At 47.0% G+C, this 15092-nt stretch overlaps 1 protein-coding gene across 2 annotated transcripts in view; it reads right to left on the bottom strand.

Annotated features, from left to right (window-relative positions):
* Positions 1-413: 413 nt before the first annotated feature.
* The window catches only part of LOC132383398 (mitogen-activated protein kinase kinase kinase 5-like), a 195583-nt gene continuing 180904 nt past the window's right edge, over positions 414-15092 (bottom strand). For both annotated transcript variants that reach the window (XR_009508658.1, XM_059954299.1), the window contains one exon: positions 414-936. Coding sequence is in view for 1 of the 2 variants with exons in the window: in XM_059954299.1 (XP_059810282.1) it covers positions 852-936 (85 nt within the window). In the remaining variant the exon portion in view is untranslated. The remainder of the gene's footprint in view (positions 937-15092) is intronic.

Here is a 15092-nt window from a genome sequence, read left to right as displayed (position 1 = left end):
ACATCTCCCTCCATGAGAAATAGCAGTGCAAGGTCTGCCAAAAGATTCCACTTATTAAAAATTAATCTCCCAAACACTGGTGGGTGTAACTCAGCCAAAGAACAAAGGCTCACCAAGCAGAGTCGGTCTTCTCAATTTTGTTGAGCTCTGCTCTCTATTAATTATTAATCTACAGGTCAGGCTGTCAGAGGCAGCCTGACTGCTCACACTGGCTGTACGTCCTTTGATGAACTCCTCAGGAATGCATCCAGTCTGACCTGGGCAGCTGACATCTGATGCAAGCAAGTTAGAAATCAGATCTTGAAACATATTTAGGAAGTGATTTTTCCCAATTACTTCCTAATGAAACGGGAATAAAGATTTCCTCCAACCTCCATTTAGTGGAATGACTTGAGTGAGTGTGTGTGTGTGTGGGGGGGGGGGGGGAGATTTGGATGTCAGTGAATATTCCCACCCAGCACTGTTCTCAGACCACAAGCATCTATTTTGTGACATGGTTGATTGTCATGTTGATTGCACCACCATACGTGTCCGCCATGAATCCGGACGAGTGTTGGACAGGAGCAGAAGTTGTGTCAGTTGTGAACATCGTGTCCTTTAACAGTTGCACAAGAGGATTCAACCACATCTGACACATTAAAACTTAAACAATCCCAGATACAAACACTTCCTAATGGTGGGAAGTGAACGGCTGGAGGTAAAGTTACTGGAGATGCAGACTGTAGCTGTCCTTTGATCAGTTCACCGCTGTTAGGTTGCAGCAGCAAGTTTTTTCACTGATGTATCTGTCCATTCTGCGTTGTGCCATTACGCTTGAACAGCATCTGCTTTTCAACAGCATAGCAGGTCGTTCAGCAAGTACCTGGTTCCGTCTGTATCCCCTTCATCATCCTGTGGGCACTGATGGCAGCCCAGAGTCTGCACAGCATTCCACCCCTAACACAGGAAGAAAGTGTTAGTGACTGTTAGATCAGGTCCCTTCCCACTTCACATCAATCCACGCCGCTCCCTCTCGAGAGGACACACACTTCTCACAACAGAAATATGCACAAAATGAAAATCAATAAACTGCCAAGTATTTGAAAACGAAACCAAATGTCGGAAAATTCTCAGCACAGGGAGCATGAGTGGAAAGAGAAACAGTTAATGTTTCAGCTCAAAGGCCTATCATTGAAACATAGAACAAAGTGGGTGCATGGGATTGGAGAGATGAACTTTGAGCACTAGATTCAAGTTCCTGTGACTGCTCTGTGCTTTTAATGCTACAGCAGAATTCACAAAGGCACAATTGAGGTCTGAGTGAACTTCAATGGACCAATGTGCAAATATGTTTTAATAACCTCTATCACTTTGATCGTCCACATGGCCCATTGAAAATTTCTTTAGCCAGAGGGTGATGAATCTGAATTGTCACAGATGGTTGTGGAGGCCGAGTCATTGGGTATATTTAAAGTGGAGGTTGATTGGTTCTTGATCAGTAAGCGTGTCAAGGGTTAAAGGGAGAAGGCAGGAAATAATTCAGACATAATTGAATGGTAGAGCAGACTCGATGGGCTGAATGGCTGAATTTACTCATGTGGCTTGTGGTCCATGCCCCATACATATTAACCCAGGTCAGGCCATCATAAGTGAACCTTCTTTGTATGTCCCTCAGCTAAAAAGCTGCTATATCCCCTCGGTCGCATAATTTGCTGTGTTATTTATCCATGCATAATCATGTATGCATTAACCATTTCATAACCAGTCCAGGTACCTTATAAATTACTTTATTCCCCATTAATCACTCCCTGCCCAATACGCCGGGCAATCTGTAATACATTATTGATGCTGCTCACTTTTCATTAGAGTAGCCATTAATTATAAAGGCATCTCTGAAGCAGTAAAATTCTGCCTGGATACTACAGGAGGTTCAAGCAGCTAAAGTGCACCCACTTGTCAGTCATCCCCTTCTCCTCAACGGGGGTGGGGGGGGTCCCCAGAGTTTCTGCCATTGCTGGAAACGGCACATCCCCAGCCTTTAAACCCCTGAAGGATTTGAAACTACCGAACATTGAATCAAGTTACAGATGTGTGCTGTCCCGACTCCTGACAAACAACCCAAACTCTACAAATGAAACATCACACCGAGAACGTGAGTCTGCAGGTTGTAACAGAGTTGTGGTGATTGAAGTGATGAGCATCGGTTCAGGAGTCTGCTGGTTGTAGGGTAATAACCGTTCCTGAACCTGGTGGAGTGCAACCTCCTGCCTGAGGGTGGGAGCGAGAATGGAGTGTGGCCTGGATGGTGGGGATCTTTCACGATGGAAGCCCCTCTCTTGTGGCATCGGTCCATGTAAACATACTCAGTGACGGGGAAGGGCTTTGCCTGTGACGGACTGGGCTGTATCCAGCTCTCTCTGTCCATTTCTCTGATCATGGGCATTGGTGTTTCCATACCCCACTGTGGTGTAACAAGTAGGGAATGCTCCACTTTGCAACTGAAAGTTCTTGGTGACCTGCCAAATCTGCTCAAACTTCAAAGAAAGTAAAGGCATCTTTGTGATGGTACTTATGTCCTGGTCCTGGGAACAAAGTAAAGCGAACTTGGGAACTCAGCATGTTGACCAATGCCCAATGTGGTACCAAGGAGATGTTTACATTACAGTGGGTGGCTCATTCCAGCCCTTCACAGACTGACAGGACAGCGAGTGCCTGGCTTGTTCAGGTTGTCTTGTGGGTTGTACATGCCTGGACAGCCAGCTACATTGTTGAGCCGCTGCCAGTTTGGTGGGTTGGCTGGGGGAGGAGCTGGCTTCGCTGCAGATCTGAGAGGTTGCAGATGGCCTGCAGTAGTGCCTGTTTATAAACAGTATAAGTCAACTGTTGCTCAGCTAGTGGCACTCACCCCTGCTGGGCCAGAACACTGCAAGCGTGTTGTTGACTGGGCTGCGGCACACCGTACACACTCTGCGTGTCCCTGTGTCTGCGCACACACACTACCTGCACACACCGGCAAGCATAGCGAGCACTGCACCGGAACCCTGAACAGGCCCAGACCCCGCGCTTCTCAGTGGGCTGAAAAGTACTCCTGCTGTCCTTGCCAACATTTATCCCCAGTGGCGCAAGCAGAACTGATGTTACAACAGTGACGAAATTTCAGAGGAATTTCATTTGCTGTAATGGACTTTCCAATCATATACTTTATTTTAAATTAGTACATTAAATTGTTTACTAAAAAGTAGACTATTAAATTTGTACAACAGTAACAAATCAAATGAAATGTGACTTCACAATATTAATCTGAGCACTCAACACAGTGGGCAGCGTGGTGGTTAACATTAACACAGCTACAGCACCAGTGATTCAGGTTCAATTCCCACTGCTGTCTCCGCAGAGTTTGTACATTTACCCCGTGACCACGTGGGTTTCTACCCGACTCTCCAATTTCCTCCCATGTTCCAACAATGTATGGTTTAGTAGGTCAGTTGGTCAGTTACATGGGTGTAACTGGAAGTTGCAGCTTTGCTGTTGACTGTTGTATCTCCAAATAAATAAACAGTGGAACGAACACACACACACCCACCTGTTCATCGATTTTCGATGATGACTGAGGCCTGGGCAAGGCTGTATGGAAGACCTGTAGTTGCCCATGCTGCATGTCTCCACGCCACCAATGTTGTCCAAGGGAAGGGCATTAGGACCCATACAGCTTGGCACCAGTGAGCAGAGCCAAGTTAAGGACACAACACGCTGCCTTCAGTTCGAACTAGCAACCATCTGAATCTGAACTAGACCAACGCCTTAACCACTTGACCACGCGCCAACACACACACTCATTCACACAGAGACACTCACATACCCATACACACACACTCATTCACACAGACACTCACATACCCACACACACACTCATTCACACAGAGACACTCACATACCCACACACACACTCATTCACACAGACACTCACATACCCACACACACTCATTCACACAGAGACACTCACATAACCACACACACACTCATTCACTCAGACACCCACATACCCACACACACACTCATTCACACAGACACTCACATACCCACACACACACTCATTCACAGAGTCACTCACATACCCACACACACACTCATTCACACAGAGACACTCACATACCCACACACACACTCACATACTCAGACACTCACATACCCACACACACACTCATTCACACAGACACTCACATACCCACACACACACTCATTCACTCAGACACTCACATACCCACACACACACTCATTCACTCAGACACTCACATAACCACACACACACTCATTCACTCAGACACTCACATACCCACACACACACTCATTCACTCAGACACTCACATACCCACACACACACTCATTCACTCAGACACTCACATACCCACACACACACACTCATTCACTCAGACACTCACATACCCACACACACACTCATTCACTCAGGCACTCACATACCTACACACACACTCATTCACACAAAGACACTCACATACCCACATACACACTCATTCACACGGACACTCACATACCCACACACACTCATTCACACAGAGACACTCACATAACCACACACACACTCATTCACTCAGACACCCACATACCCACACACACACTCATTCACACAGACACTCACATACCCACACACACACTCATTCACTCAGACACTCACATACACACACACACACTCACATACTCAGACACTCACATACCCACACACACACTCATTCACTCAGACACTCACATACCCACACACACACTCATTCACAGACACTCACATACCCACACACACACTCATTCACACAGACACTCACATACCCACACACACACTCATTCACTCAGACACTCACATACCCACACACACACTCATTCACTCAGACACTCACATACCCACACACACACTCATTCACACAGAGACACTCACATACCCACACACACACTCATTCACTCATACACTCACATACACACACACACACTCATTCACACGGACACTCACATACCCACACACACATTTATTCACACAGAGACACTCACATACCCACACACACACTCATTCACTCACATACCCACACACACACTCATTCAGAGTCACTCACATACCCACACACACACTCATTCACACACAGACACTCACATACCTACACACACACTCATTCACACAGAGACACTCACATACCCACACACACACTCATTCACTCAGACACTCACATACCCACACACACACTCATTCACTCAGACACTCACATACCCACACACACACTCATTCACTCAGACACTCACATACCTACACACACACTCATTCACACAAAGACACTCACATACCCACACACACTCATTCACACAGAGACACTCACATACCCACACACACACTCATTCACTCAGACACTCACATACCCACACACACACTCATTCACACAGAGACACTCACATACCCACACACACACTCATTCACTCACTCACATACCCACACACACTCATTCACTCAGACACTCACATACCCACACACACACTCATTCACACAGACACTCACATACCCACACACACACTCATTCACTCAGACACTCACATACCCACACACACACTCATTCACACAGAGACACTCACATACCCACACACACACTCATTCACTCAGACACTCACATACCCACACACACACTCATTCACTCAGACACTCACATACCCACACACACACTCATTCACACAGACACTCACATACCCACACACACACTCATTCACTCAGACACTCACATACCCACACACACACTCATTCACACAGAGACACTCACATACCCACACACACACTCATTCACTCAGACACTCACATACCCACACACACACTCATTCACTCAGACACTCACATACCCACACACACACTCATTCACACAGACACTCACATACCCACACACACACTCATTCACTCAGACACTCACATACCTACACACACACACTCATTCACTCAGACACTCACATACCCACACACACACTCATTCACAGTCACTCACATACCCACACACACACTCATTCACAGAGTCACTCACATACCCACACACACACTCATTCACACAGACACTCACATACCCACACACACACTCATTCACAGAGTCACTCACATACCCACGCACACACTCATTCACTCAGACACTCACATACCCACACACACACTCATTCACTCAAACACTCACATACCCACACACACACTCATTCACTCAGACACTCACATACCCACACACACACTCATTCACACAGACACTCACATACCCACACACACACTCATTCACACAGACACTCACATACCCACACACACACTCATTCACTCAGAGACACTCACATACCCACACACACACTCATTCACAGAGTCACTCACATACCCACACACACACTCATTCACACAGACACTCACATACCCACACACACACTCATTCACTCAGACACTCACATACCCACACACACACTCATTCACTCAGACACTCACATACCCACACACACACTCATTCACTCAGACACTCACATACCCACACACACACTCATTCACTCAGACACTCACATACCCACACACACACTCATTCACACAAAGACACTCACATACCCACACACACACTCATTCACTCAGAGACACTCACATACCCACACACACACTCATTCACAGAGTCACTCACATACCCACACACACACTCATTCACACAGACACTCACATACCCACACACACACTCATTCACTCAGACACTCACATACCCACACACACACTCATTCACTCAGACACTCACATACCCACACACACACTCATTCACTCAGACACTCACATACCCACACACACACTCATTCACTCAGACACTCACATACCCACACACACACTCATTCACAGAGTCACTCACATACCCACACACACACTCATTCACACAGACACTCACATACCCACACACACACTCATTCACTCAGACACTCACATACCCACATACACACACATTCACACGGACACTCACATACCCACACACACACTCATTCACACAGAGACACTCACATACCCACACACACACTCATTCACTCAGACACTCACATACCCACACACACACTCATTCACTCAGACACTCACATACCCACACACACACTCATTCACTCAGACACTCACATACCCACACACACACTCATTCATTCAGACACTCACATACCCACACACACACTCATTCACAGAGTCACTCACATACCCACACACACACTCATTCACACAGACACTCACATACCCACACACACACTCATTCACTCAGACACTCACATACCCACATACACACACATTCACACGGACACTCACATACCCACACACACACTCATTCACACAGAGACACTCACATACCCACACACACACTCATTCACTCAGACACTCACATACCCACACACACACTCATTCACTCAGACACTCACATACCCACACACACACTCATTCACTCAGACACTCACATACCCACACACACACTCATTCACAGAGTCACTCACATACCCACACACACACTCATTCACACAGACACTCACATACCCACACACACACTCATTCACTCAGACACTCACATACCCACATACACACACATTCACACGGACACTCACATACCCACACACACACTCATTCACACAGAGACACTCACATACCCACACACACACTCATTCACTCAGACACTCACATACCCACACACACACTCATTCACACAGACACTCACATACCCACACACACACTCATTCACAGTCACTCACATACCCACACACACACTCATTCACAGAGTCACTCACATACCCACACACACACTCATTCACACAGACACTCACATACCCACACACACACTCATTCACAGAGTCACTCACATACCCACACACACACTCATTCACTCAGACACTCACATACCCACACACACACTCATTCACTCAAACACTCACATACCCACACACACACTCATTCACTCAGACACTCACATACCCACACACACACTCATTCACACAGACACTCACATACCCACACACACACTCATTCACACAAAGACACTCACATACCCACACACACACTCATTCACTCAGAGACACTCACATACCCACACACACACTCATTCACAGTCACTCACATACCCACACACACACTCATTCACACAGACACTCACATACCCACACACACACTCATTCACTCAGACACTCACATACCCACACACACACTCATTCACTCAGACACTCACATACCCACACACACACTCATTCACTCAGACACTCACATACCCACACACACACTCATTCACTCAGACACTCACATACCCACACACACACTCATTCACACAAAGACACTCACATACCCACACACACACTCATTCACTCAGAGACACTCACATACCCACACACACACTCATTCACAGAGTCACTCACATACCCACACACACACTCATTCACACAGACACTCACATACCCACACACACACTCATTCACTCAGACACTCACATACCCACACACACACTCATTCACTCAGACACTCACATACCCACACACACACTCATTCACTCAGACACTCACATACCCACACACACACTCATTCACACAGAGACACTCACATACCCACACACACACTCATTCACTCAGACACTCACATACCCACACACACACTCATTCACTCAGACACTCACATACCCACACACACACTCATTCACAGAGTCACTCACATACCCACACACACACTCATTCACACAGACACTCACATACCCACACACACACTCATTCACTCAGACACTCACATACCCACATACACACACATTCACACGGACACTCACATACCCACACACACACTCATTCACACAGAGACACTCACATACCCACACACACACTCATTCACTCAGACACTCACATACCCACACACACACTCATTCACACAGACACTCACATACCCACACTCACACTCACACACTCACATACCCACACACACACTCATTCACACAGACACTCACATACCCACACACACTCATTCACACAGACACTCACATACCCACACACACACTCATTCACTCAGACACTCACATACCCACACACACACTCACATACTCAGACACTCACATACCCACACACACACTCATTCACTCAGACACTCACATACCCACACACACACTCATTCACACAGACACTCACATACCTACACACACACTCATTCACTCACTCACATACCCACACACGCTCATTCACTCACTCACATACCCACACACACACTCATTCACTCAGACACTCACATACCCACACACACACACTCATTCACTCAGACACTCACATACCCACACACACACTCATTCACTCAGGCACTCACATACCTACACACACACTCATTACACAAAGACACTCACGTACCCACACACACACTCATTCACACAAAGACACTCACGTACCCACACACACACTCATTCACACAGAGACACTCACATACCCACATACACACTCATTCACACGGAGACACTCACATAACCACACACACACTCATTCACACAGAGACACTCACATAACCACACACACACTCATTCTCACAGACACTCACATACCCACACACACACTCATTCACACAGAGACACTCACATACCCAAACACACACTCATTCACACAGACACTCACATACCCACACACACACTCATTCACACAGACACTCACATACCCACACACACACTCATTCACAGAGTCACTCACATACCCACACACACACTCATTCACTCAGACACCCACATACCCACACACACACTCATTCACTCAGACACCCACATACCCACACACACACTCATTCACTCAGACACTCACATACCCACACACACACTCATTCACACAGACACTCACATACCCACACACACACTCATTCACACAGACACTCACATACCCACACACACACTCATTCACAGAGTCACTCACATACCCACACACACACTCATTCACTCAGACACCCACATACCCACACACACACTCATTCACTCAGACACCCACATACCCACACACACACTCATTCACACAGACACTCACATACCCACACACACACTCATTCACACAGAGACACTCACATACCCACACACACACTCATTCACACAGAGACACTCACATAACCACACACACACTCATTCACTCAGACACCCACATACCCACACACACACTCATTCACTCAGACACCCACATACCCACACACACACTCATTCACACAGACACTCACATACCCACACACACACTCATTCAGAGTCACTCACACACCCACACACACACTCATTCACTCAGACACCCACATACCCACACACACACTCATTCACAGAGTCACTCACATACCCACACACACACTCATTCACACAGAGACACTCACATACCCACACACACACTCATTCACTCAGACACTCACATACCCACACACACACACTCATTCACTCAGACACTCACATACCCACACACACACTCATTCACTCAGACACTCACATACCCACACACACACTCATTCACAGAGTCACTCACATACCCACACACACGCTCATTCACACAGACACTCACATACCCACACACACACTCATTCAGAGTCACTCACATACCCACACACACACTCATTTACTCAGACACTCACATACCCACACACACACTCATTCACACAGACACTCACATACCCACACTCACACTCATTCACTCAGACACTCACATACCCACACACACACTCATTCACACAGAGACACTCACATACCCACACACACACTCACATACTCAGACACTCACATACCCACACACACACTCATTCAGAGTCACTCACATACCCACACACACATTTATTCACTCAAACACTCACATACCCACACACACACTCATTCACACAGACACTCACATACCCACACACACACACTCATTCACTCAGACACTCACATACCCACACACACACTCACATACCCACACACACACTCATTCAGAGTCACTCACATACCCACACACACATTTATTCACTCAGACACTCACATACCCACACACACACTCATTCACACAGACACTCACATAGCCACACACACACTCATTCACTCAGACACTCACATACCCACATACACACTCATTCACTCAGACACTCACATACCCACACACACACTCATTCACACAGACACTCACATACCCACACACACACTCATTCACTCAGACACTCACATACCCACACACACACTCATTCACACAGAGACACTCACATACCTACACACACACTCATTCACTCAGACACTCACATACCCACACACACACTCATTCACACAGACACTCACATACCCACACACACACTCATTCACTCAGACACTCACATACCCACACACACACTCATTCACTCAGACACTCACATACCCACACACACACTCATTCACTCAGACACTCACATACCCACACACACACTCATTCACTCAGACACTCACATACCTACACACACACTCATTCACTCAGACACTCACATACCCCCACACACACTCATTCACTCAGACACTCACATACCCACACACACACTCATTCACAGTCACTCACATACCCACACACACACTCATTCACAGAGTCACTCACATACCCACACACACACTCATTCACACAGACACTCACATACCCACACACACACACTCATTCACAGAGTCACTCACATACCCACACACACACTCATTCACTCAGACACTCACATACCCACACACATACTCATTCACTCAGACACTCACATACCCACACACACACTCATTCACTCAGACACTCACATACCCACACACACACTCATTCACACAGAGACACTCACATACCCACACACACACTCATTCACACAGAGACACTCAGATACCCACACACACACTCATTCACACAGAGACACCCACATACCCACACACACACTCATTCACAGACACTCACATACCCACACACACACTCATTCACACAGAGACACTCACATACCCACACACACACTCATTCACTCAGACACTCACATACCCACACACACACTCATTCACACAGACACTCACATACCCACACTCACACTCATTCACACAGACACTCACATACCCACACACACACTCACATACCCACACACACACTCATTCACTCAGACACTCACATACCCACACACACACTCATTCACTCAGACACTCACATACCCACACACACACTCATTCACACAGACACTCACATACCCACACACACACTCATTCACACAGACACTCACATACCCACACACACACTCATTCACACAGACACTCACATACCCACACACACACTCATTCACTCATACACTCACATACCCACACACACACTCATTCACACAGACACTCACATACCCACACACACACTCATTCACAGAGTCACTCACATACCCACACACACACTCATTCACTCAGACACCCACATACCCACACACACACTCATTCACTCAGACACCCACATACCCACACACACACTCATTCACTCAGACACTCACATACCCACACACACACTCATTCACACAGACACCCACATACCCACACACACACTCATTCACTCAGACACCCACATACCCACACACACACTCATTCACTCAGACACTCACATACCCACACACACACTCATTCACACAGACACTCACATACCCACACACACACTCATTCACACAGACACTCACATACCCACACACACACTCATTCACAGAGTCACTCACATACCCACACACACACTCATTCACTCAGACACCCACATACCCACACACACACTCATTCACTCAGACACCCACATACCCACACACACACTCATTCACACAGACACTCACATACCCACACACACACTCATTCACACAGAGACACTCACATACCCACACACACACTCATTCACACAGAGACACTCACATAACCACACACACACTCATTCACTCAGACACCCACATACCCACACACACACTCATTCACTCAGACACCCACATACCCACACACACACTCATTCACACAGACACTCACATACCCACACACACACTCATTCACAGAGTCACTCACACACCCACACACACACTCATTCACTCAGACACCCACATACCCACACACACACTCATTCACAGAGTCACTCACATACCCACACACACACTCATTCACACAGAGACACTCACATACCCACACACACACTCATTCACTCAGACACTCACATACCCACACACACACACTCATTCACTCAGACACTCACATACCCACACACACACTCATTCACTCAGACACTCACATACCCACACACACACTCATTCACAGAGTCACTCACATACCCACACACACGCTCATTCACACAGACACTCACATACCCACACACACACTCATTCAGAGTCACTCACATACCCACACACACACTCATTTACTCAGACACTCACATACCCACACACACACTCATTCACACAGACACTCACATACCCACACTCACACTCATTCACTCAGACACTCACATACCCACACACACACTCATTCACACAGAGACACTCACATACCCACACACACACTCACATACTCAGACACTCACATACCCACACACACACTCACATACTGAGACACTCACATACCCACACACACACTCATTCACAGAGAGACACTCACATACCCACACACACACTCATTCACTCAGACACTCACATACCCACACACACACTCATTCACACAGACACTCACATACCCACACTCACACTCATTCACACAGACACTCACATACCCACACACACACTCATTCACACACTCACATACCCACACACACACTCATTCACTCAGACACTCACATACCCACACACACACTCATTCACTCAGACACTCACATACCCACACACACACTCATTCACACAGACACTCACATACCCACACACACACTCATTCACACAGACACTCACATACCCACACACACACTCATTCACACAGACACTCACATACCCACACACACACTCATTCACTCATACACTCACATACCCACACACACACTCATTCACACAGACACTCACATACCCACACACACACTCATTCACAGAGTCACTCACATACCCACACACACACTCATTCACTCAGACACCCACATACCCACACACACACTCATTCACTCAGACACCCACATACCCACACACACACTCATTCACTCAGACACCCACATACCCACACACACACTCATTCACTCAGACACTCACATACCCACACACACACTCATTCACACAGACACTCACATACCCACACACACACTCATTCACACAGACACTCACATACCCACACACACACTCATTCACAGAGTCACTCACATACCCACACACACACTCATTCACTCAGACACCCACATACCCACACACACACTCATTCACTCAGACACCCACATACCCACACACACACTCATTCACAGAGACACTCACATACCCACACACACACTCATTCACTCAGACACCCACATACCCACACACACACTCATTCACACAGACACTCACATACCCACACACACACTCATTCACACAGAGACACTCACATACCCACACACACACTCATTCACACAGAGACACTCACATAACCACACACACACTCATTCTCTCAGACACCCACATACCCACACACACACTCATTCACTCAGACACCCACATACCCACACACACACTCATTCACACAGACACTCACATACCCACACACACACTCATTCACAGAGTCACTCACACACCCACACACACACTCATTCACTCAGACACCCACATACCCACACACACACTCATTCACAGAGTCACTCACATACCCACACACACACTCATTCACACAGAGACACTCACATACCCACACACACACTCATTCACTCAGACACTCACATACCCACACACACACTCATTCACACAGACACTCACATACCCACACTCACACTCATTCACACAGACACTCACATACCCACACACACACTCATTCACACACTCACATACCCACACACACACTCATTCACTCAGACACTCACATACCCACACACACACTCATTCACTCAGACACTCACATACCCACACACACACTCATTCACACAGACACTCACATACCCACACACACACTCATTCACACAGACACTCACATACCCACACACACACTCATTCACACAGACACTCACATACCCACACACACACT

The sequence above is a fragment of the Hypanus sabinus genome, chromosome 30, assembly GCF_030144855.1.
Source record: "Hypanus sabinus isolate sHypSab1 chromosome 30, sHypSab1.hap1, whole genome shotgun sequence".
NCBI classification, from domain to species: domain Eukaryota; kingdom Metazoa; phylum Chordata; class Chondrichthyes; order Myliobatiformes; family Dasyatidae; genus Hypanus; species Hypanus sabinus.
Note: the sequence above shows the minus strand (reverse complement) of the source record. Positions and strands in the feature narration are given on the sequence as shown.